Here is a 26,923-nt window from a genome sequence, read left to right on the forward strand (position 1 = left end):
TCCTTTCAAACGTGCGTTGTAACGCAAGCGGTCCATCTTAAAGGTTCGTATAGGAAAATTTGGACCGCTCTGGGACCCAATCAGAAAGCTCCTTTTCAGCGCAGACCAGTTCAGCTGTATCATAATTAGCCGTAAAAAGCCCAGGCAAAATTCGAGCTATGTCTATAAAACATCCGGTCCGCTTTTGCATGGATGTCCCCAGTATATTACTATGTTTTGTTATTTTTTGTCAGCATCGGCAATGCATAGGTAATTGTTGAACTATTTGTGATCATTTGGAAGCAGTAATGACACACAACGGTGAGGTCTTGAATATAAGGCTGTTCACAGTATTCGAAATTTTATTTCAAAACAATTGCTTACCTAAGGCGGAATTACAATACTCTAAATTAATTTTAAAATCTCCTAGTTTACTCCCTCGTGGCACCCTTAAGCTCCCAGAATTCCTTTTACAAATTATCGTATTTTCATTACAAAGAATAACGCGTTCACAACGTGATTAAGCTTACCAATAGAGAGGCATTTAGAATCGCGCTTACGGAAAACGACAAACTTGAGATTCGCTTTTCTCTTTTCTTGAAAAAATGAGTACATATTGGAAAATAGTACGAAGTAATTCTGGCCTTTGATGCTAACGCAAAACTACTAAATTTTACTGGGAAACTTACAGTGCGACGCGCCTTACCGTGGCCACCCATCAAACTTTTTTTTTACAAGTTAGCCAATCAAGCAAGGAGCCGTGACCGTTAATCAAATTCGCGTATCCTGATTGGCTAACTTGTAAAACATGTTTGTTGGGTGGCCACGGTAAGGCGCGTCGCACTGTAAAACAGCGAGTGGCAAATGTAAGATAAACGTAGTCACGTGTTCGTTTCTACAGTTTGCTGTTTGCGGTAAACTTAATTCTAAATCTCTCCAACGGCAAGTGTCAACTCTGAATTAAAGGCGATCTCCCACAGGAACGACAGCAACAGCAATTGCAGAAACAACAACAACAACAACAACAACAGGCACAGATGGTCACCAACACAATTGTACCTACAATCATGTTTTGGACGATATGGAGGCAATTAGCTATAGCCCCACTTCCCAAAGACTTGTTAAAAATTACTTCAACTTGTGGTCTCAAAATTTCCACTTCCATCTACCTTCTCTCCCTCCTCTTTTCAACAAAGTATTGAAAGCTCATCGGAAGAACATTGACTGACACTGAAGATATGGAATTATCCAAAACAAGTGGATAAGGAAAAGAAAATGTGGCGCTGCGCCGATGGGGAATAAAAACGAATGTTTGGTTTATCAACAGAGTTGACTCTCTCTCAAAGGACGTTAAAATAAATTTACAAAATGGCCAATTCAACTGGTCCTGGTTGTTCCAAAGATGAACAAAATTATCCACAGTTATCAAATCTGTGATAAACCAAACATTCGTATCCAAAACAAGGTCTGTGATAAAACACTATTACATCACTCACGAATATATTACATATTTTCAAGCACACCTGGCAAAAGCACTGAATAAATAAGGCCCACTCAATTTTTCTGAATTCTAATTTCAAAAATAATTATTTTGTCACTGTCCAAGTGCGACGCCCATTTCTAGAAAAGTCTGCTCGGCCGAGGATTAAGAAGGATGGGTCCCCTTCATCTGAACTGAACAAAATTCACACAGAAGAATTTTGCTCAAAAAAAAAAAAAAAAGGAAAGGAAAAAGAAATCACACTTCTAAAGCAATTAGTTCAAGCCTTAGTTGCTTAAAAAGTGCACGACTTTTTAAGGACTGTGTATGTGTCAAGACTCCCTTTGAGAGCGCGTTGAAAGAAATTTACAAAATGGCCTAAGAATGACTACCCTGCGAGCAGAGGCCCTTCGATCTTCTTAGATGAGTTATCTAGGAAGATTGATAATGAAGGGCCTCTGCTCGCAGTCTAAAGAATAACATTATCTGGACAGTGGAGACATGTATAAGTAAAACAAAAATAATAATAAAAATAGACAAGAAAACCCAGCTACTTCAAAGTTTGAGCCGCCTATTTCTTGGTGAATTGCATGATGTCTGTTAATAATCCTGTACATAAACACTCTTTTGTTAGGCCGCCAACTTCGACAGTAGATCCCAGCCGTCTACTCCGAAACTTAACGAGAACCCTGTAGCACACAAAATGTACTCCTACCAATACACCTTGTTGGATAGACAATTACTCACTGGGGCGTACATGCAGAGCAGAAAAGCTTAATGATCTGGCCCCAGTTGTTCAAAGAGCGGATAACTTTATCCACTGGATAAGTCGCTATCCAGCGGAGCAAATGTACTCCAACTAATGCTTTTGGCAAGTTTTCCACACAATCCCATACTTAAATTTGACATATGCTCCTACTCTATTCACCAATATTATTACAGGCTATCAGACAAATCTTGCACCCATTTTGTCTGCCGGATGGCAACCTATTCAGTGGAAAAAATTATCCGCTCTTGAACAACTGGGGCCTGGACTACATGTATATGTATATGGTATGAACAAAACCAATAAAATATAGAATAAAAAAATATTACTATTAATATTATAATTTATGCCTAATTGCAAGGTCGTACGATCATCTGTTTTGCATCAACTGAAAACAGAGTGCATGGTCTCTGGAATCACCCCACCCCCCATTGGGGCCAAACTTGGGGTGTTGGCCAGTCCTGCCAGGTTGAACATCTACAGAGGATGGATAAAAGCTGTTTTCATTCTTGTCAATGATTGACTGATATTTCTGCACGGTAGCTTCAATGTTGCAGTCTTTCTTCTTGTGATGCAGGCCACTAAAACACCAAAATGCAAAGCAGTCATTATAATTTTTTATTATATAAACATGAGAGTTTTACTAGAAAATAAACCATTTGTAAAAGTCACACAAAACTAAATCTGGGACCAGAGTGGTGTATTTTCCATATCCTTGCTAGTGAGGATATTGATGATTCCATTTCCCGTGATAGCTTGTTTATATAATAAAAAGAAATTAATAGACCCATTTCGATAGATTCAAATTTGTACTTGAATACGAGTCTTGGGGAATTAAACAACAGCAACATTGAGGTTCAGAGATGAATAATTAATTTCTGTTGTTTTATTCCCCTACGCCTTGTAGTCAAGCTAGAATTTTAATATACCAAAATTGGTCTATTACTCGGTGGCTTGAAAATATGAATTTTAATTTCTTGTGCTAAAAATATATTTTCCTGGCTGTGCTTGTTTGTAAAATATTGTTTTTACCAAGCTCAAAAATAAAATTAATATCTTTGTGCCCCCGTGTAATATCCTTTATATAATTATTTTTGCTCCTTCTTGGAGAAGTGGAAATTTGTGAAAATATAAGTCTATTTTTAAGGTATTTGCACCAGCAATTTTTTGAAAAAAATGGGTATTATTATAAAAATTTGTCAAAAGCTGTAGAAAGAATGGATATATTTAAATTATAATAATTACAAGCAAAACCTACCATTCCCCAAGGTGAAATACTCGAGGACCCTTGAGAACAAGTGATTTGAAAGGCTTTGGCAAGCAGGTCAAACTCATCTTCATCAACGACCAGTCCCAGTTGTATTCATCATACGTCTTGCAAAACACCTACAGTATTGTCAAAAGTGAATCAATAACAATTCAAGACAATGTACAGTCTTGAATCAGTTATTATTTCTGGAATGCTCAGTGTGCTCATTGCTCGATTGTACTGCCAACTCGCAAAATATCTGTGCGTATTATTCGTAAAACCATCGAATAAGATATATGTATTCTACTGCAGTGAGGCCTGGCAACTTGAACCTTAAAATCAAAAATGAATTGAAATGCTTAGACAGATACCCATTCCAGTGTATTTGAATTTCTGTTATTAAGGACGGTGCCTACTAATAAAGAAGTATTTTTGTGTAGTTTATGACTATGCGGGGAAAGCAGATCTTGGCAAGGGCTATTGAATTGAAAAAACAGTAGAGAGATTGATTTTCTGGCATACAGTACCTCACTACACTTCTTGATTTTGTTCCAAGTAGTTCTGTCAAATGCTAGCCCCATGTTGTGCTGATTTGAAACCCAACTAGATAGCTGTGCCTGGAAAAGAAAGCAAAATACATGCATGTACATTTAACAAAAGTGTTTAAAAAAGCACATACATGTACATCTACTAAGCGGCTGGTTTAGCCTCTCTGACTCACATCCGACCAATCACGATTTGTTTGTACTTGTGCTCTCAGGTTCTTCCAGTTTTCCAACTGTTAGATTTTCTATTCTTCAGAATCTTGTTTGGATGTTTTTCACCTTCCCCCTTTGGATTTCTCAAAGAGAATTTTCAATTACTGTAAGGCATACACATCAGTCTCTTCAGTTGGCTGAATTTACCATGTCTGTCTGTAACGTAAATGTTCTCTACACTGAACACCTCTAATAAAAGTTACAGGTACATGTCAACAGAGACAAAGTTGGTCTCACAAGTGTTTGTCTCAGAGAGAGTCAACTGTAATCAGACACGATATTTTTTAATTTGCAATACATGTTTTGATGTGACTCACATCTTCGTCAGTTACAAAAAGTATCTGAAAAACAGTTGGAATTCATAACAACTTATAGAAGCATGCAAAATGTTTTTCAAATACATTTTGTAAGTGATGAAGATGTAAGTCACATTGAAACACATTGCAAATTTAAAAAAAATTGTGATCGTTTTAAAAATCACAATCCATTTGCCGCTTTCTCGACAATTCAAGTAATCAGACAGTTGTTACAAATGGCAAATGCTTAGAGGTTTTGCCTTCTATCCATAATTTTATCATCAGCCATACAATGTATGCTACAACTGACATAAAGTTACTAGCTTAGAAAGAGATGCTTGCCTAAGAAATTATAATAATCGAGCTATTTGAATTTTATTCAAGGAAGAGAAATTTCAGCTTACTACATTCTGAGCACCATCAACTGCATAACTATCCACAGTTTTGTATGGGCCAAGGGTTATGAAATCACAATCCTCCTTACATCCACTGCAATAAAATAAGAAATTTGGAACAAAATGTATTTAATTGTTGATAAAAAATAACAGGGCGGCAGGAGCTTTCACTTTCAAAATTAAGACCATTACATAGAGCCCAGCAGGTAAATGTAAACATTCCAACATTATGAGTTTTGACAAAACTATATAGCAAGATTTTTCAATTGACAAAAGCCAAAACAGTCATCTATTGTAATGAAAAATAATGTTGGCTGAACATCATGCAACGAGGGCTGCTAAACAAAATTTCAGTGAACATCGTTGTCCTAATAACCGACCAGCAAGAACCATGTCCTAGCATGGGACACCAAAGCTTGCTTGATCTGATTGGTTAGAAGCCACAAGAATTTAGTTATAATTAATACATGTAGCTAGAGCCTTCTGAAGAAATGGTAGCTCTGTAAGACTGGTAATGGTACAACATTTTGGTTTATTTATAGCCAATTTTGCACAGTCTATGGCTATGCTGGAAAAGCAGATCTTAGCAAGGGCTACAAAAATCCAAAAAGAAAATTGGGGCTAACTAGCGTTTTTCAGAGATAATTTATATTATTATTTTAAGCAACTCTTACAATACTGTAATTCCAAAAAGCTTTTTTAACTTCCACTATAAACAAAGGATTTGAATTTTTTTTGACTTTTGACAAAAAAGTACATTGATTTACAAAGTATGGAATAGGGCTATTTTTTTTCCAAATTGAAGCTTAAGCTTAATTATCTATATGAAAAATGCATCCATGGTTACCCCCACTTTTCTCTCTGAACTTCAATAGCTCTTGCTAAGAATATTATTTTTTTCCTACATTGTCATAAACTGCGCAAAAATACCTTTGAATTAGCAGGCAATTTTAAAAGAAAACAGTCTGAGTTATACTGGGATCATCCCGAGATGCACAGAACATATGCGCACTGTCATTAAATGAAATGAATGGGCAATTCCCTCATTAATTTTTGTTTGCTTCATTCATTTACAATCACTACAACACTGTTACATTAAACTACAAAGCAACTACTGGTATGTTAGTAATGAAAACAAATTATCACATTCAAGTACTTACTTCATTTTACTATCATACACCAGTCTTAACATATGATAGAAGTCTGGGCTAACATAGTAATCTTCCTCAAGAAACAGCACTGGACCCATGTAGGTTTTTGTTGCATTTAACATGTCAAACACTCTGTTTGCCTAGAGAGATGGAAGCATTTGTCAGCATATAAACAGGATGTTATGTTAAGGATGCCAGGTGATTGCAAGTTTGCAGCAACAACAAGGAGAGATTAAAAATGTTGGGTGTGTTGCCAGGCATGTTAAAAAGAATTAAAAAGTTGTTGACACTGGCTAAAAAATATATATATATTGGACGTTTCGGCCACTACTGTTGCCTTCTTCAGCAAAGATAAAAAATGCAAATATAACGGCGTCCTGCTAGAAATATATACAACGATGTGTGATAAATAAAGAAATCACACCTCGACGGAATTTAAAAGTGTAACAGTGGTGTAAGGGTATTGTGAAGACTAAAAAAGATTAAAAAGGCTAAAAACTCTTAATGTTATTGTATATGTTCGGAAGCGCTATATGTTCATTTATGGAGTTCTTATCGCGCACGGAATGCCGTTATATTTGCTTTTTTTTTATCTTTGCTGAAGAAGGCAACAGTAGTGGCCGAAACGTCCAATATATATATATTTTTTAGCCAGTGTCAACAACTTTTTAATTCTTTTTAACAAGGAGAGACATTTATACCACCTACTGACAATCTACATTTATTTGACTTGGAAGGTGACTTCTGCTCAGGTTGTCAAAAGAACATCAAATGAATGTCACCTCAAACAGTCCTTCTCAGGTCTACACTCACCCAAATAATTATCATAATTTACCTACTTACAGTGTATGATATGACTCCCGGGTTCAAGCCCTTATATGATCATAATAATTACATGAAGTGCTCACCTTCCACCACCAGTGATGTTTGGTCATGGTGTACTTTGCTTCTCTGTAGTGACCAAACATGTCTGGTGTTTCAGCATTGTTACAACCAACTTCTCTTGCTCTAAAATTTAACATGACAAGTTACTGAACAAGCAAGAAAATGCATGTAGAAGTCCTAGTAAATGACTAATTAAAAACAAGGGGATCAAGATGGCCGACAAGCAACGGAAAATAATGTTTTGTATATAACCCATGGCAAGCCATAACCAAAGAACTGCGTCACCCTTCGAGGATTGATCACAACAGGAAAAAATGACCCATGTATTAAGAATTTAAATGCGAAAGGTTGAATACATGTACTTATGTCAGTGGGAAACAAATTTTCAGTTTGATCCCCACATTCTTCACAATGCTAACAATGTGGAAACAATTATTGTTATGTTAACGGTGAAATTTTGTGGTTTCCCATTTAGTAATAAATTATACATACAGTCATGTACATGTCATGAATGTAGGTCATACTATCAATTTTTGCAAACCTCCAACCCTTTCCTCCCAGAAAGAAAAATTACAGCTGCTGCACTAAATCTTTTTGAGTCTGTGGATCATCTGTGACCACTCTGGTCTCTGATTTCTAAAGCTGGGAGGAGTGGGGAAGGGGGGTGGGGGGGGGGGGTGGGGAACAGGGGATCTTTAATCCCAAATCCCTGACTCCTTGATTTATGACTTCTGATCATCCAACCCTATTCAAGACAAAAATGTTTCAATGTAAGACAGTCACAAGATTCCGATTGATGCAGCTGAAATTTTTTAAAAGACACTTTGGAAATAATTTTCAAATATTTATGACTTGTGTCAATGCTGGGGTTGACGGCTAACAGCCACAGATGGTTTGCTAGACAAAATAACTTTTTAGCATTGTTTAACTACATGTAGGGATCCCCCAAGGTTGGATAGCAAGGATGACAAGTGCGGTAGCAGGGTCCCATGAGAACAAAAGGACTATCAGGTCTGATTTTTGGACTGGATTTGTTTCGAACAGCGCCTATGTGAACATAAGCCTTGTTTTCAATAATGTCATTTGAGAAGACCAATAGGCCATTTCTGAGTTGCTGTGAACCTTATTATAAAAGCAAGGCTAAGTGCAAAGTTTTTATTATGAAAATTAGTTTTCATTCATATGGAAACAAAACTAATTTTCATTTGAAAAGCTTTTGCACTTAGCCTCGCTTTCATAAAGAGGTTCATGGTAACTCGGCAATGGCCTAGTTTGATGTACCTTTAAATATTAAGTGTGTGGATGAGGTCTACTCACTTTTGCTTTGAGATATCCCTTGGGCAATCATTAGGATCTGTTCCAGGGAACTGGTCTGGATACAGTTGACCAGAAAAGGGAAAGAAGATTTGAATAACCTACAACATAAAAGCACAATGCTATTGTGACTATGGCCAAGTTTTTTCTACTGTTAAGTCTCTAGACTTAAAAGTTAATAAATAAATTAAATGTAATGGAAATAATAATTTTGTAATCTACATGTACTATATTTACATAATAACTATTTTTGACTAATTAATTTAATGATCAGTGCTTTCAATTTGAAAAAAAACTTTCACTTAATAATACATGTAGTGAGCAGAGATTTCTTCTAGCTGATCTTCATTACACCATTAAAAATATGCAAAGAATTATTAGTCGGTGATTTTACTTGACCCGTGAAACAGAGAATAACAACTAATACCAAATAGCTACAAGTAAACGAAAGAAGACAATGGATTTCGTGCATAATGTGTAGTATCAGTATTACCTATTTCACGGGTCAAGTAAAATCACTCTAATTTTGATTTTCTTTGTAGGCCATAACAATCCAGACATGGACTGTTGGTTTCTGTCACCAAGGCCTTTCCAGGGACAGGTGGTTTAATTGGAACTGTGGCACACGTCGAGCACCCAGCCAGCATGATCTCATCAGGTATTTTAAGACCCTGGTTTGAGGTCTGGACTACAATCGTGGACAAAACTTGTTAAGAAAACTGCGAAATTTACGCCTATACGTGTATTTCAATCTACCTTAAAGAAAACACCACCTGGAAAAAACCCATTCTTCACTCCCCCCGCCCCCTAACTCAATGTTGCTTTGAAGGCCAGATGATGACCCAGCCTTTTTTTCAGCGGCAGAGACACATTGATGAGGGGGAGGGGGGGGGGGGGGGGCTGTGTTGTTGACGTATCATTGTAGGGCTCAAATTTGGAGGTTGACTGAACAGTTTCTTATCAGTTTGTCCACGACTGTAGGCAAGAATCAATTACCTTCTGAATAGCAGTCTCGTGCTCTGCTTAACTCAAGCTAACTGGTGAGTGGGTTCTAACTTGAGTTAAACTGCTTAGCTTGTCATTAGAAAAGTCTAAGTAATTTTATGTAAAATTGTCATAAATGTTAGTCATCTTTCTTCTTGAGCAAAGAACGATTTCTCAGTGCAGCAAGTGCTGCAGTTCTCTGACAAGTAGAAATAAGAGAAAAGCTTTGGATTTTTTCGTTCAATGTCAAACTGTGAGAATTATTTATTTAATTTTTATTTAAATCTCGGGAATTGTTTAGATGGAGAAACCAATGGTCGAGTACTTCCAAATCTGGGCAAAAAATTTTCTGAATGAAATCGGCTACAAATTGTCACCCATGAAAACCAAATAAGGCCTTCATCCCCACACCTTTTAGCTTCCTTATGGTTCCTACCACTTCAATAAGTGTAAATGTCATGCAAATTGTAGTGGTATAAACTGTGAATTAAAGCTTAGGTGACGTTCGTCGGTTAAATTATACATTGAAATATTCTAAAAAATAAGTAAATCTAACTTGTACAGCTTCAAATACAGCTGCATTACCAAAAATTTTTATTATGCATAATTTTTTCAATTTTGAGACAGGCAGTTGAATGCAACTGCAATAGACGGTAACCATGGGTGATTGTGGAGAAATCTACGCATGCTGTAGACCACAGCTAAAATTGCTCAGCTGTTTTGTTGATGCAAACAATACATTGATATCAATTATTTATCACTCACAAAATTGCACACTTTGAAAGTGGGTTTATTGTGCTGTCGAAAAACCTCAATAGTTTATTGTTCCAAGGAAAACATACCTCGAAAAGGGGAAACGAAATTTTAGTTATAATGAACCAAAACTCTAACTAAAAGAAAACCAGAAACTAAAAACGAGACCCTATATATGGAATGGATACAGTCAATTGTAAAATATCAACTTTCGTGGGAATGTTTTGACAAGAAATTGCACGAATGCTTTAAAAAAAAATAGTCCGTGTTTTTATTTAACGATAACACTACAAGAATAGCAAGATATCAGAAATTTGAACCAGACCTTGCAACGCTTAGCTTTGGATTAGAAATCTTTAAAAAAATGATTTGAGCTTACATAACATTTGCCACCCATTTAAAAAAGAGAACTACGTCTACACTGTGCATATATTTTTATCCACAAATTTAGGACGTTATACTTACCCTACAAAAGTCGATTGATTCGACGAGTCTGTTTATATCCGCAGAATAATAATCACTGCTGATGATAAGCAAGGCATCCTCGATGCCTTTAGCACGGCTCAGCGACTTCAAAAGATGCGAGAAATAATCAGCACGATCGTGTACTTGGACTATCATAACAATAGAAGTCTTTGAGAACTCCACGCCAAATTTCTCTCTGTTTCTTATAAATTCTTTATCGTTAGCGGATCTCACGATCTCTCGCAGTTTCTCTACTTCTGTCAAAACGCGTGGTTTCGTAAGCGTGGTGGTTGGATGTATAAACGTTTTTATAATCCTTTCCTCTTGAGGAATATTGTTGTTTACATTCGCCTTCACAGCAGCAATAGTAGGTCCGTTTTTAGCTAAAGTTACGGCAGGTTCTCGAAGACTTGGTCTCGTTAGCGGTGGATTTAATTCAAGAACGCCGCTGGCGCTTGGAAGAGAGTCACTATGCTTCATCGAGTGGAATGTAGTCATTTCGTGGAGCGATAATACCGCAAAAATTGCACAAACTGCCAACGTTACCAAAATAAACAGTTTGGTGCTAAACAGACGAATTGTCGTCCCGCGATATTTGAACATCATGGTGATTCCTTCGAAAAGATCCCTGGTACATCAATACTTACCTAAGGCAATAGAGAATGATGTTTAAATGAAGAACGCCTCCACGAAAGCCTACGTGTCATGGCCGACTAAAGCCGGTGAACCGAGTAATGATGGCTCGTTTTTGTTCAAAATCAAGCCTTCCAGTTGACCTGTTCTGTTTGTATAGCCCCGCATTGTTAATAAGGTAAATTTATACGCCTGTTGACCACAACTTGCTCATTATTGAACCACCCCAATTTCCTTCTCTAGTGAAAGTAACCGAAAGTCCCGAAGGTGACAGACAAAACAGTGCACTTCAGTATCGCACTGTGTTGCGCGTTTACGCGCGTGGTTCCACGTGACAACAAAAATAATCGACCCATTCTCTCGCGGCCTGTCCGAAAACAAGATGGCGGCAGGCAGTGAAACCAACGAAGTAAATGTCATCGTAAAATGGAGTGGAAAAGAATATCTCATCGAGCATATATCCCTAACTGAAACAGTGCGATATCTGAAGGACCTCATAAAAGACAAAACTGGCGTTTTACCCGAGAGACAGAAACTTCTAGGCTTAAAATATAAAGGTATTTTGAAGCTAATGGTAGTCTAATTTTATTAGGAAAGAACAAGAGTTTCGGTTGTTTCAGTTTTAAACTTTAATGCGTGTAGTCTTAAAGAGAAGCATGCTTATTTTATTATTTATTAGTCTCGCCACACAAAGAAAGAAAAGAATTAGAAACTTTCTGAAGTGTCAATTTGAATTATAAAAAAGTCTATAAACTTTACATAATTAAGCTAGCTTATCATTCAATAAACTTACAAATTATTCGACGTCGACTAAATATAAGCTTTTCTTACCAAAATGTTGTAAGTAGGAATGGTGAGGAAACCACCAGGGCTATACAAGTGGTCACAAGGGAGGTACTCCTCTTGAGATTGTCATTAAGGTTAATTAGCCACATGTTGCATTGAACTTCACACCAGTGACAATCTTACTGTTTTGTGAGCAAAATCAACCTACTTACCAACTTTCAGGAATGTCAACTTCAACTACAAAAAAGTCTATAAACTTTATATAAGCTAGCTTGTCATTTGATAGACTTACAAATTATTCGACTATGACTAGAATGATGTTAGAAGAGTTGAGCTTAATTTCCAAGAAATAATATTTAAATAGGAATGGTGAGGCCGACCACCAGAATCCACCAGGCCTATACAAGGGAGGTTACTCTTGAGATTCTCATTCAGGTTAATTATAGCCACATGTTGTATTGAACTTTAGCAGGTCACACCCTTGGCAATCTTACTGTTTTGTGAGCAAAATGAACCTGCAAACGTCAAGATCACCTGTAATATTAAGGCTGTTTCAAGGGTATATTCATCTGTAACAGGTACAGTGTTATGGGTTACAACCCCTGTGTAATTATGCTCTAATATTTGAAAAAAATGGTAACTGGTTTGAAAAAATTAAAACAGAGTAATAAAAATTGAACTACAACACATACAGTGAGACTGGGTTTTGATCATTGAATAATTATCAATTTAGGAGAAAAATAGTTGTATATACAGTAATCTTCTTTTGAAACAGAATAGAGTTTCTTTTTTGTGATATCATTTGGTCCATAGAGAATGAACAGTAAAATACATCACACTGGTTTGACATACATGAGGACAATAATCTGTAGCTCTTCTGGTGTTATTTAATAGCAGTGTACATGTATTAGATTACTAGTAACAGAATAATAAGCTGGTAGCCTGATGATTAATATTGTGGGACCACAGAACTTTGTTTGCTTAGTCAGACCACTACAAAATTAATGTAAGCTGGCAAATGAATAGGGAAGTAAATAATAGTGTTTGGGAAACATATTTGGTAATACATCTTTAACTGCATGGAAAAATAGGGCCACAGTAATATGAGAATGATAGCTAGGGTTAGTTTAAGTTAATCACATAGTACAATTTTGGAATAAGGATATTCAAATTTGTCACATGTCATTATCAAAAGTAGAGGACCATGCTCTGTTGCAGTATTTACAATAGGTATATGTGTATACTAGGGTATACTATGTTCGACATTATTAGTAGTATTTTAATCTGTTTAATAATCTCATATTAATAGGGGCTTTAATATTAGTACAGACTTTCAAACAGTTTTACTTGCAAGTACTTTATAGGAGGAATTGCTTTTGGTAAAGATTGGGATAACTTTTAAATTTTAATGTTATTGTTAAATTGTATTTTAGGAATAAGATGAGAGTTGTTTTCATATACTAGGAAAAAGTATACACTCAGTCATGTAGATGTCAAAGTGCTGAATTTTTGTTGTCATTTTCTTGGGTTGTTTTTGTCCTCAGGTAAAAGCCCTGATGATGATGTACGCCTTAGTGCCTTAAACTTGAAGTCCAATAACAAGATTATGATGATGGGAACAAGAGAAGAAAACTTGGTAGGACTTTAATATGCCCTTGTCACTGGCTTCCCAAGGGGGCATTTGGGTGGGGGAGGGGGCAAATTAGTCTTTTTCTTGAAGTCTTGATTAAGAGTTAAGAAAAATTTTGTTCAAAGTTTTATTATTAGAGAAAATAAAGCCCAGTGGGATAGCTTCCCCCTCCCCCCCCCCCCCCCCCCATCCGCCAAAAAAAAAGAAAAAAAAAAAAAAAATCAGGACTTGAGAGGCATAGATGTAGTGATGAAAATCTACAGTTTTTGAATCGCCATTTGCATTATGGTTATTTTTATAATAAATAGTCTGGACAGTATATACATGTGTCTGCTCCCTTTCGTACTTTCAGCCTTGAGTAACTAGTATAAATATTTATATGGATTGCGTACTCTTTCAGGCTGAAGTGATTTCTCCCTCTGAAGAGCTTGTTAATAATCAAGTTGTAAATGACTTTGATATAGAAGAGGATGAGATTCAAATAGAAAACAGGTAAATTTTGGGATCTTGTATTTTAATAAAATTAATGTAAAAGCACACATAGTACATTTGATAATGTTAAATTTTTCTATCTGAATCCTCCTTTATAATTATATTCATTTGGTTTCTACTTTATTATTACATTGTGTTTATATTTAGTAATTTTTACACTCAGGTAAGTGCCTTCTATATTAAGTTGAATAATATGCTAATATTTTTATCATTTTGTTTTACTATCGTTAATTTTCTTGTTGAAACGTTTTATTGTTATTAATTTAAAATTTATAAATATTTATAAATTTATAAATAAATTTTTACACTCCTGAAGGAAAGTGTCTTCTATATTGAGTTGAATAATATGCTAATATTTTTATCATTTTATTGTTGTTATTTATAAATTCTAAATTGTTTTCTCAGATGAGGCCATTAGGTACACTGTCAGCTCAACTTAAAATTTGTACAACTTTTTGTTGATGATTGTAATTATTATTTTGTACAATTTTTATTAGCCTTTCAAGACACAGAATGCAAATTGAATACAATTTTACAATCATTATGCTAAACACTACTTACAATACTTATAATAATTGAGTTACAATAATACTTAGTAACTAACATCAGTAGTTGATAATTTCATTGTTTATAATTTTATAGAGAAGAGAACCTGGCAAAAATTAATAAAAGAGTGTCAGATTACAAGGTGGAAGTTCGTAATCCGCCAAGAGCTGGAAAGAAACTGCTTGTGCTTGATGTAGATTATACAATATTTGGTAAGTATTAAACCAACTTCTTGGCTTTAAGTGTTAACTATTGCTAGCTAGTTCGGGCATTCCGTAATTCCTTGTGTCCTGTTTTTAACTGAGAAAAAATGTTGCCTTTGTGCTGGATGTTTGATGCACTCATATGTACTGTGTAAATTGAATGGAACATGTCTCCTAATAGTTAACATTTAGCCACAAGTTCTTTGATTTGAAGTATGGTCTTCCTGTCTCATTTTACCTGAGTGTGTAGGGTTATGGAAAATACGTAATTCGCCAAGTACTGTGAAGCAAAAGTACTGTGTGGGGGAGTGGAAACTTAGAATCTCTGTACGGTGGCCAAATTGCCTATTGTAATAATTATAATAATTAGTTATCAACTCGATTGAATAAAAAATCCAAACATTTTGTTTACACCAGCCGGGGGAGGGTTAATTTATTTCGAGTACTTCTGGGAGAAGCCACTTATTGGTGATAATTTTTAATCACTTGTTTTTCGAGGATGGGGTGTTGCTTGGACCACTTGGAATATCTGCAAGGGAGCAACATATAGACAATAGAAACCAAAAAGTGACCAGACAAAGTATAATCACTCTGACACAATGACAATAAATGATTGAAGTTACTAGAGAAAAGTGATCAGTGGCATCATTTTTTCTGTTCATGAGTGATCGATCCGAGACTCTTCAATCAAGCAACTTGACCAGAGCTTAGAAATGGAATTAACTAATGAGTTGGTTACCAAATGAATATGAGATCTCATAGTGATTACATTGTTTTAACACTAGGTCACTGTTTGACTCTACAATTTATTTAATATATTTACCCCCTTAAGGATTCTAAGTAATAGAATTTGATAAACCAATTCCAGTGTTTATATATAAAGATTTTGTACGAATAAATCTAAATGATATCCATGACATTTATTTCAGATCATAGGTCAGTCGCAGAGACTGGTTTAGAGCTTATGAGACCGTACCTCCATGATTTTCTCACAGCATCCTATGAACATTATGACATCGCTATATGGTGTAAGTGAGTGTCCGTCTCCATATTTTAATTCAGATTCATTGCCGAAACATTTTTGAAGAGAAGAGGTTGTACGAGGCCATAGATAGGGGTATAGAATGGCCCTTGAAAAATAATGGATCTCGGCAAATTTTGGGCGAGTCTCGAAATCTCGGCGTCTCAAACTGGAGTCTCGGAATCTCGAGCTCGTAAAAAATAAAGCGGGTCTCGGAATCTCGCATTTTGAAATTTGAATCTCGGGCCCGGGGTCTTGCAAAGCAAGCGAAAGTTAAGTCTGAATTAACGTACTAAAACAACAAAGAATAATCTTGAAAAACTGCTCAACAGCACAATCGCTTCTGCAGCTTCTGTGAAACATGTAGGCTTGGATAAATTCTGCTCCTAAATTGCCGTATTACGCTTTCCGGTAGTGTTAGTAAAAAAACACATTTTGCGTTTTTTGCGTTCACAGCCTCTCGCACTCTGATAGTCTCGAGTTTTAGTCTCGAGCTCGGATTTGAAAAACATAGTTAAGTCTCGGTCTCGAATTTTAGATGAAGGTCTCGGCGTCTCGGCGGGTCTCGGATTTTACCATTCTATACCCCTATCATGTCTCTCTATGCACATTTTAGCCAAAACCTTCATTTAACTAGACAAAAAAGTGCCGAGCACATTTGATGCCTTCACTGGATATATATAGGCTTCTTTGCATTTGATTAGTGTTTGTTCTAATCAAGTGTTCTGCCAATTTGGTCCTGATCCTGTTGGGATTTGTGATAATTATGTATTTAGTAATATGTGATTGTATTAACAGGCTGAACATTGTGGTGTTGGTAATTTGAGGCTCACTCTCTGTTGCAGTATAGACCAATGAGACAATTAAGAGACTTTTAGTTTGTTAGTGTTTGAATCTGAAAAAAGGTTGTGAACATCATATCAGATTTTGTTTCAGAATTCCTCCCGTCCAATCCTCTTATACACTACACTTGGCATAAAAATTATTTTAATTTTTTATTTATTTTTTTCATGATTACATTAACACCCATGTATAGAGGCTACCTTACAAGCACTTAAAATTAATTTTTTTAAAATCCATAATATTATTATTAAAATTAATTAATTATTTTTAATTATTTATGAATTTAATTATTATAATATTGTACATCTGGTATTATAATAATAATATATTTTTTTTTACCTCTAGCTGCCACCAGTATGAAATGGATTGATGCTAAAATGAAAGTAAGTTACTTAGGATATTATTTTAAGCCATTTGAAATATAAAAGTGGGATAAGAAAGTTGTCAAGATTGCAGAATCCATGTGAATTGAATAGATGCAGGTCTGGGATATAATTTACAGTTATTAAATATCTAAAAATGGCCTATTCACAGTCCATTACTGATTTCTCTGACTGCGTGGCGTTGTCATGGACCAGTTATTTTTATGCCTAATTGCCAGGTTTTCAGTAACTACTAAGCAACGCAAGCACAAGCACGCAAGAGCTAATTTTTAACAAATGCAACACAAGCACAAGCGCACTTGTGTCTGCACTTGAGCTTAAATGCAGTAAGTTGTTGCTTTTTAAGTCATATTACATTTATTTTTAATAAATAAAAATAATATTTTGATGTTTTCTTTTCAGGAGCTGGGTATCTTAGACAACCCAAACTACAGGATTTGCTTTCTGTTAGACAGTGGAGCCATGATAACTGTTCTTTCATCAAAGTATGGACTTATTGAGGTGGGTTATGATTTCACTGCATGTGTGTACTTCATTTGGCGCACAGGTAACCCACATCAAGTACTGTATTTGCTAGGGGCATTGATCAGGTGTAGTCGTGAGCACATTGGTTTGAGCCTTACACCTCTGCAATCAGTATGATCCCCGGACAAAAAAAAAAAAAAAGAAAAAAAAAAAAACTGTGCACCACATATTTGTACGTGAACGGTCAACCACTTGGATTGATCTTCACCCACCTGTATGTGTTCAATTGGGTACCAGTGACAGTACCAAGGTGGGGTCAGGGGTGGGGGGTTGGTTCTATATACAATCATATTATGTTGTTTTTTAAATTTGTTTTTGGATTCCAGGGCTCAAAATGATTTTTGGACAGTTGCCGGTCATGTTGACTGACCAAACAAATTTTAGCTCGGTCATGTCTCGTTTCTGAACAGTCGAAATATTGAAAATATTAATCGCCTCATACGCTCAGAAACTTGTTGCTAAAGATCAGTACATGACTTGTATAAAAGTTTTGATTGCTAAAAGTATCACTTTTGGTCACTATTTGCATTTTCACAGGCAATGGCCTCTGCATGCTATTCAATGCAAAACTTTCTAGTTATTTATTTATAATAATGAAAGCCATGTATGCGATGGGTCAAAAAGACCCCCCAACCGAAATTTGTCCGCACAAGTTGTCATCTTGACTGGACATTGTCCGATGACTGGCTGTTATTCTGAGCCCTCCCTGGTGAAAATCTTTCAAGGATCTTTAAGGATCCTTAAAGATCTGCATGAGGATCTTTAAGAGGATCTTCATAAAGATCTTCAAGGATCTTTTCAAAGATCCTCAAGGATCCTTCATTTTCTTGCCAAGATCCTCAAGGATCTTTAAGGATCCTCTCAGGATCTTCAAAGATCCTCAAGGATCTTTAAGGATCCTCTAAGGATCCTCAAAGATCCATAAAGATCTTTCAAAGATCTTGCAAAGATCCTCAAGAATCTTTAAGGATCCTCCCAAGATCTTGCAAAGATCCTTAGGGATCTTCGAGGATCCTCCCAAGATCTTCCAAAGATCCTCAAGAATCTTTGAAGATCCTTAAGGATCCTTAGAGGATCCTTAAAGATCCTTGAGGATCTTGGCAAGAAAATGAAGGATCCTTGAGGATCTTTTCAAAGATCCTGATAAAGATCCTCATGCAGATCCTCCCAAGATCTTGCAAAGATCCTCAAGAATCTTCAAGGATCCTCCTAAGATCTTGCAAAAATCCTCATTAAGTGTCCTTCAATAATCTTATCAAGATTCTTAATAAGAAATAAGAATTTTATAAGAACCTTAGAAGATCTTTTCAAAAGATTCGTATATCTTGTAAGATTAAAAGATTCTTATTCTTATTTTAAGATTCTTATTCAGCTCTTACAAGATCTCATAAGATTCTTACAAAGATCTTATAAGTTTCTTACCAAGATCTTGAAATTGTCACGATCTTACCAAAAAGGGCCAAGATTTGATTTTGTTTTCCAAGCAAGCTGCAAAATAGGAAAAAAAAACCTGGAGTGTATGTTTTTTATTTTCTTTGGATTGCCCTGACATTTCTGGCAATGACCTACAATGGCTCATTCAAATAACCTAGAATCATGTGTTCCTGAGAGTTTGATCACAGCTTGCTTAAAATACAAAACCTACACATACCTGGATATGCTTCTAGCACTTCAATTCAAAGGCTGAGGCATTGTCAAACCATAACCAACAAGAAAAATTATAAGTGTGATAACCGTTTATTGATAAATCTTAGCTATTCATGTGAAATAAATTTATCACAACAATCTTCAAAAGTTAACATGGAAACTTTCATCTACGATGCCATTATGGCTTTTTTTACAAGGCATAAAATTGTATTCAAGTTCTTGTGATGCATGCTCACGAGATCAACGCCACTAATAATATTGTAATCCACAAAAGAGTGACAGAAACAAACCTTTACCAACAATGTTCCCTAGACTAGGACAAAGTTCTACATGTAACTTTTTCTTTCATTTGCATCAATCAATGAAGCACTTATAAGAATCTATTTGACTTAATTAACCTGGCAGCTTTAAAGCCTTTCTAAACAATCCTGAGACTTATTATTTGCCAGTACTATTTTCCCAAGAAAGAAGCACCCTAACTGAGTGTACATATGAATAACAGCTTGGTTTCCACTGGTACAATAATGTTCTTTAGTGTAAGTGTAAAATAAACAGATAAATAAAAAAAAAATAACATAAAAAAAGCCAATAAGTCCTTCCAGTTGCATGTTAAAAGCATGAAAACATGAAAGCTTGAAATTATCCTGTATGGCCTCTGTGGAGAAAAAAAGAAAAATAATTAAAACCAAAAATAAAAACCAAGATATCATTTTTTTATGCTATTTCCCTTGCTAAAAAAAGCTACATGTACCAATATTAGAACAATAATAATTTATTAACTAAGGTTTAGTGTATGCCCCCATTGGTCAAGTCACCATCTACTATTTGCCTCTGAGCAAATGCTGACAGCAGCTTACTATTGGCATCAAAATGTTGAAACACTGTTTGTTACAAGTGTCTCCCTACCTCTTCCTCCTCCTAAGTAAAGTCCAATGAAAGCAATGACGATGTACACGCCAATTTGCTCAAACAACAGTGACCCAAAGGAAAGGGGAGTAGGTAAGGGGAGTTTCAACAGCTATTGAGAGTTGTTCAGTAGATTTCCACTCAGGCCAGTGGGCCAGTAATTTATACTGTTTGGGAGCAGAGTCTTTCAACTTTTCAGTGAACAGAATGGCACCAGCATACAAGAGATACTCAGTGAAGCAACTAAAAAAAATTGTTTTTCAAATGTTGGGGATGAAATGTACATGAAGCTGGATTAAGCCACAACCCACTGAAGAGTAGGATTACATCATCATTCAGTGTGAACTGAAAATTAAGATCACTGTCTCTTAAACAGCTTTAAAGTGACACATGAATGCCACTTTTCAGTTTATGTTTTGAGAGTTTCTCTGAGCCAATTACAAATTCCAGAGTGTAGGCTGAACCATTTACAATGTGTGAAATATTACCATTCTTAATGCAGCTTTGACAAGTTCATTAAAGCCTATTATAAGAAAAAATGATTGCATTGATCAAAAAGATTATTACTTAGTGTTCTCTTTATATTGCTTGTTGTTTTCAACTATGAAATCAAGTACTGATCAAATACTGCCATTATGCAAGTTACATGTACAAACTTTTATTTAGTATTATTGTTGCCGAGTAGAAGTAGCAGAAGTCATGATTCACAACAAAATTAAATCAGTCAAAATAGACTCGAACGATCATAATTACAACTGACTTTATTGAGCAGGATTTGGTGACTTGACTCTGAAGCTGCAGTCTTGAGTCTCAACCTTGACAACAAAATGGAGACAGGAGATGAAAATCTAACGTCAAACAGAAGATTGTGAACTTTTAATCAGTTCATCTGAGTGATCACAGTGACCACTAAGCTGCCTTTAACTTTTTAGACAATGTTGCAGTGAGCTTCTCACCAGTGACAATCTTGTTAGTTGCTGATCTTCAGTCGTACACTCCATGCACGAAGATCATAAATTAATATTCACGCCAAATCAAGATCTATGACTCAAGTCTTCAGCTTATACCAACTCTGTCATGAAATTAACCTGGCTACAAATGACTCCGTAAAAACGTTTGCAAAGGCTTCTTATAAAAACTAAATAGGGAATGACCACCTCAATAATCTTCAAGAAGCACATATGCATGCACGTTGTCTATAATTTGGACAGACGATCACACATTTTCATGCAGTCTTTCACAAAATAATTGGTGTCGAAACTTACCTCTTTCTAAAAAGTGGTTGCCCACAGTTTGCTACTTGAAGCCATCATTTTTTTAGCTTAGCAGAGGCAAAATCCAGAGGAAATGTGTGCTGTATAGATTTGAATCCCACCTGAAATGCCTGAAATGAAACGGTCTTTCTCCGAGCCTGCAGTGGCATAACTGCTGACCAAAATGGTGCCCAGTCTTCCCAGGCTGAATGAAATCCAAGATGGCTGCCGGTGTTGCTGTGATTCCACGTTTTTCCACGTTTTCTAGTCTTTCTTGCTCATTTTAAAAGCTAACATTATGCATGGAAGTCGAAGAGATTATAATTCAAAGCATTTTTGTTCTTTTTGGCATTAAATGGAGTTGAGATTCATCAAAGAAGGTTTGTAAGTAATAGTGTTTTCACAAGTGAGTTTCAGTGTAGGACCGTGCATTTAGTTTTTTTTTTAATATACAAATACAATCTGTAAACTGCAAACTGTAAGTCTTAACAGTCATATTTTTTAAGCCTTTGTTTAGAAACACACATGTCTTCATTGCGTTTATCAACTTAGAACACCGAAGGAAACAGTATTAAGATGTACAAGATGTCACAACAAACAACTAAATTTTATTGTTAATAACAATACAAGTAAAGAGATAATCACAGTCAGTGTAAGAGTATTGCGGGCATGTTTATTTATTCTTAGATCCTGTCAAGATTCTTGTATGATATTATGAGATCTTAAGAAAGAATTGAACCAAAGAAGAAGTTTTTGTTTTTGTTTTTCAAGATCTTCATAAGAACTGTTTTTTAAAACTGTCATTCTTAATTTATGCTAAGATCTTACCAAGATAATAATTTATTGTAAGGTGGTAAGACCTTAATCAGAATGGTTGTAAGATCACGGTACAAATTTTGATTAAGATCTTATTAAAAAAAAAACATTAAAAAATTTTCCTTTCTAATTTTCTTTTTCTAAAGTTATTATTTTCCTTAGGATGCCTTGCATCTTTGTCATTTTAGTCCTGTGTTTAATCACTACCAACATGATTAAATTAGCATGTGTTCCATGGGAAGGGTAACTGTAATAATTGATGAAATCAGGACTGTCATTAAGGGCCCTATCCCATAAGACCTATTAGGCCTGAATTCCCTTGAAAGAACCTTGATGTTACAGCTGATCTTGATGGTTGAAGGGTCATTTTAGTCAGAAATTAACAAGATTGTTGCAGGTAAGAAGCTTAATGCCACATGCTAACAACTTAATGACAGCTCTGATCATTAGATTCAATATACGTGTACCATGTGTTGGTAACAGGTTAATCTTTCCAGACTGTGTGGAACTCAAGGTTAACTTTGAAACTCTTTGCAGGTTACCTTTACATCTGAAATCTTAATTTGGTAGCTTTCATGTCAGTGCCAAGTGTGTTCAATGCAATTAAAACAAACAATGAGGCAATCAGACCACCAGTGAAACTGGTCGTGTGACTCGTGTGACTCTGAAATGCACTATGAGATTCCTATGTAGGATTTGTATCATACCAGCTCAATTATGAAATTGAATATGACTTCTTTTATCGCTTTTCAATACATCTTTATCTTCTTCATTAAGTACACTTAGTTTTGTAGTTAATCTTCAGGTTATTAATATACCGTAATTTGATCAATCAGCTGACTGAAAGCTTGACTTGTAAAGTGCAATCATCTTAATGTATACCATCTTATTGACTTTTGTGTTCGGTTTTTGCAAGTTTTGACTTTTGCACGGCAACATGGTGTTAAATAAATTATTATTGAACCCTTCACAATGTGTTACTAATTTTTTGTGGCTGAGACTTGCTACCGTTTCAAATCCTTACAGGGATCTATTTAAGATCTTTAAGCGACATCCAATTTAAAAATTATTGAGGATCCTGGTGGATCATGGGAAAGATCTTTGAAAGATGTTTTAAAGATAATTTCTTCAAAGATCCTCATTAAATCCTTGGGGATCCTGAAAAATAATGGCAACAATCCTTTAAGATTTTTTTAAAGATCCTTGTTAAAGATCCTTGTTAAATCTTCTTTGGGTCCAAAATTAACTTTTTTAGGCAGGCGCCAAGTGGCGACTGAAATTTTTTTTCAGTCGCCAAATGGAAAAATGTGGTCGCCAAAAAGCAGAAAAAAAAAGTGTCAATAAAATTTTTCCTTTGCAGCGAAACACAAACCAAAATTTTTGGTTGCCAGATGGAAAATTCTGGTCGCCAATTTTTCTTTTAAGAATCAGAACGAAAAGAACGCGTTTGCGTTTGGGGCCGCTATGGCGATTTATACACCAGCACTGAAAAACCACGATGAATGAATCGAATGCCGGTTATATACGCAGTTTCATAAGACTGCTAAATGTTTTAAGTCAACTTTATACCCTCTCTTGTCTCTACCCTTTGGAGAAGAAATGTACCCGATTGAAAAACTGCCGGTTGGTTCTTTGCTCTACATGTATGTTCAAAACCGTAAACGATCTTTCCTTTCGCGTTCTGTCCAGACGATCGACGGATCGCCATGTTGTTCGCACCAGGCCACAACCATGCAGCATTTCTCGTTCAAAAAACATGGCGGCGAAGCTTCGCACTGCTCGAGCTGTGAAGCTTGACCAATTGGCGGGCGGCTTTGAATTTTATTTTTATCGATTTGGCTGAAAATCAAAGTTATTGTTTGTATAATGATCGTGGCATGAAATAGTTAATCGCCCGCTGGCGACTAGTTGTGACATTTTGGTCGCCAGTGCAAAATTTTTAGTCGCATTGGCGACCAGGAAAGCGCAATTTCGGACCCTTGATCCTCATTAAATCCTATAGGATCCTGGCAAAGATCTTTGCAAGATCTTCACAAGGATCTTTTCAAGATTCTTCAAAGATCCTCATTAAATCCTCAAGGATCCTGGCAAAGATCTTTGCAAGATCTTTACAAGAATCTTTCTAAGATTCTTAAAAGATCCTCATTAAATCCTCAAGGATCCTGGCAAAGATCTTTGCAGGAATCTTTACAAGGATCTTTGTAAGATCCTTGCAAGATCCTCATTGATTCCCTGAGGATCTTTGTAGACATTGTTCAAGGTCTTGCAGATACAGGATCTTTAAAGATCTTTGGAGGATCCTCAAAGATCCTGTAAGGATCCTTTGAGGATCTTTGTCTTTGAGGATCTTTAGCAGGTCTTTGAAGATCTTCAAAGATCCTTGAAGATCCTGTGAGGTTTTTCACCAGGGCTCAGGACTCACTTGTTTGTGATTTCTCATATTATTTTTTATTTATTTCTTTATTTATACTCGGCAAATCACCAGTTACAAGGCAGTAGCATGCTAGAAAGTGTTATAAAAATTTACTAATATCAGCTAAAAAAGAAGTCAACTGGTTTACAGAATTGCTGTGTAGTAGTCCAAAAAAGAAAAGTGGACTTCGATCTTCTTTTTGACAACCCCCAATGAGTCACATTGCCTAAGATCCTGATGCAAAGAACTCCATAAAGGGGCACCACTATAGGAGAAGCTGCGCTTCAGGTACTCTATCCTACGCTAAGGCAATATTAATCATTAAACTGATATCAAATTGTCTTTTTCTTGTAGACAAAACCACTTGGTGTCATCTGGGGAAAATTCGAGGAATATAACAGCAAGAATACAATCATGTTTGATGACCTCAGAAGAAACTTTCTTATGAATCCACAGAATGGTCTCAAGGTAAATTTATTAATTTATTCTCTTAAGTTGGAGCCTGAGCCTCGACAAGGACTTGAGGATGCAGATAGCGTCATCCATGCAAACATACTGAACTTGGGGCACTGACAAGTTATTAGACTTGTGAAATCAATTAATATCCTTGGAGTAATTTCACGTTTGCTTTGGTTTTGCAAATACTACGCTTTGTGATTGGTTAACAAAACTCGTGCCACTTTCTCAACCAATGGGAATCTATACGAAAACTAATAGTGTTTTGGCCGCCACATCTTCCCGCGCTTGGCACCAGTTATATGACTGTATTTGCTTCGAATTCTGATTGGTTCGTTGTGTTGTTTATATCTGTTGTGACAGGCCAGAGTTAATTAATTACTTTGGTTTGGTTTTACGACACTCAATTGAAAACCGCTCTATAAAAAATTGTCATATTTCCAGGTGATGACATATTGAATTTTAATTTATTTATTTTATTTTTTCAGATCAGACCTTTCAGAGAGGCACACAAAAATAGACAGAAAGACAAGGAACTATTGAAATTGGCAAAGTACTTGAAAAGAATTGCTGCTTTAGATGACTTCAGCAGTTTGAATCACAAATATTGGGAAAGGTCTGTTTTACTTCAATATTGATTTTGTAATTAAATTTAAGGTTTTAATCAGTATGTTCATTTGACAGTTTTAATTAGTATTTACTACTGCTTTTATTAATAGTTTCCTTTATATTATCTTATTTTTTTAAAGAATTCTTCTAAAACATAGACTTGAAGAATGTTTGTTTTTACACCTGACAATAAATTTGGGTTTTATTGCTTTATTTTGGAATTAAATTCTAATTAGTTACAATAACATCAACTATAATTATTGCAATATCTGTGCATTCTCAATGTTAATTGTGTTCTGCATGTATTTAATATTTAATATACATTTTGAAACATTCTGTTGTATCAAAATGTTATCAAATTTCAGCAGTAGGTTTTTTAATTAAAAAAGTACTGACAACATTTTTTAGATAAATTTTCGGTTTTTGCTCTGATTTAAATAATTGCATTTTAAGGTCATAAAATATATGAATATTGAGAACGATTCACATCTTCATGTTGGTGCTTAAATTAGATAGAGCACAATGTTAGTGATGAGGTAAGACCTAGATTTAATGTCCCGCTTTATCCAAGTTTTATAACTAAATATTAATAATATTAATTTTTTTCTTTTTGTTTTGCAGTTACAAGCCATAAAGCTACATACGAATATATGTTCAATTTTATTAACAATATTTTATAAATAACATTGTTAAGATGAACTTAACAAACAAAAAACGTACAGGCAGAGGTACTTTCCAAGGCAGTACTGAGCACACAGTTATATGACATTTAGCAGATCAAGAACACAATACACAGGAACTTGGATGGCCTCTTTTATAAGCATTTTTATAGGATGCTTGACACTTGCACATGAGATATCATTGTATTAAATGCGGTGGTGGAGATGCTGTAGGTTCTTCATCGACTGTGGATTGTTTTAATTAGCTTTAAATTAAGTGTCCTTGCCTGTAATTTGTGGACATTTTTTGGTTGATGGCTATCCTCAGAGACCCAGGGGCAGCGAATCAGGTGGAAGGGATTTTTGTGGGTGAAAGTTTACAACCAAGAACAAGTTTTCACACATGAAAATCCCTTCCACCCAACTAGCTGCAAATGGGTCTACGAGGATGGTTCATGGCCAGTTGGTCCACACAGCTACTTCATGTATCTTAACATGGAGTTTTTAGTGCATTCTGGATGAGAATATCTGGAGTTAACTGTTTCCTTCATTTAAGAGATAATAAATTTATCTTTTATTTCTATTGCCAATGGTTGTTGTAATAAATTTTACTTGTGGCAATCAAAG

General features: G+C 35.5%; 2 protein-coding genes across 2 annotated transcripts; one reads left to right on the top strand and one right to left on the bottom strand.

Annotated features, from left to right (window-relative positions):
• Nucleotides 1–323: 323 nt before the first annotated feature.
• On the bottom strand, nucleotides 324–11,390 carry LOC146465979 (alpha-1,6-mannosyl-glycoprotein 2-beta-N-acetylglucosaminyltransferase-like). The gene is made up of 8 exons (XM_085127922.1): nucleotides 10,476–11,390; nucleotides 8,277–8,374; nucleotides 6,983–7,082; nucleotides 6,084–6,214; nucleotides 4,933–5,017; nucleotides 4,002–4,091; nucleotides 3,484–3,611; nucleotides 324–2,806 (listed from the first exon to the last, which is right to left on the bottom strand). Exons 1-8 carry the CDS (start codon nucleotides 11,079–11,081, stop codon nucleotides 2,596–2,598), a joined length of 1,449 nt encoding a protein of 482 aa, XP_084984048.1. The 5' UTR covers nucleotides 11,082–11,390; the 3' UTR covers nucleotides 324–2,595.
• Nucleotides 11,391–11,448: 58 nt separating this feature from the next.
• LOC146465980 (ubiquitin-like domain-containing CTD phosphatase 1) lies at nucleotides 11,449–26,887 on the top strand. Its single transcript, XM_085127924.1, has 10 exons — nucleotides 11,449–11,665; nucleotides 13,439–13,530; nucleotides 13,925–14,016; nucleotides 14,659–14,774; nucleotides 15,695–15,793; nucleotides 16,975–17,012; nucleotides 17,415–17,513; nucleotides 24,927–25,040; nucleotides 25,517–25,644; nucleotides 26,259–26,887. Exons 1-10 carry the CDS (start codon nucleotides 11,491–11,493, stop codon nucleotides 26,269–26,271), a joined length of 966 nt encoding a protein of 321 aa, XP_084984050.1. The 5' UTR covers nucleotides 11,449–11,490; the 3' UTR covers nucleotides 26,272–26,887.
• The last annotated feature ends 36 nt before the right edge of the window (nucleotides 26,888–26,923 follow it).

The sequence above is a fragment of the Pavona decussata genome, unplaced genomic scaffold, assembly GCF_977016875.1.
Source record: "Pavona decussata unplaced genomic scaffold, jaPavDecu1.1 SCAFFOLD_155, whole genome shotgun sequence".
NCBI lineage: Eukaryota > Metazoa > Cnidaria > Anthozoa > Scleractinia > Agariciidae > Pavona > Pavona decussata.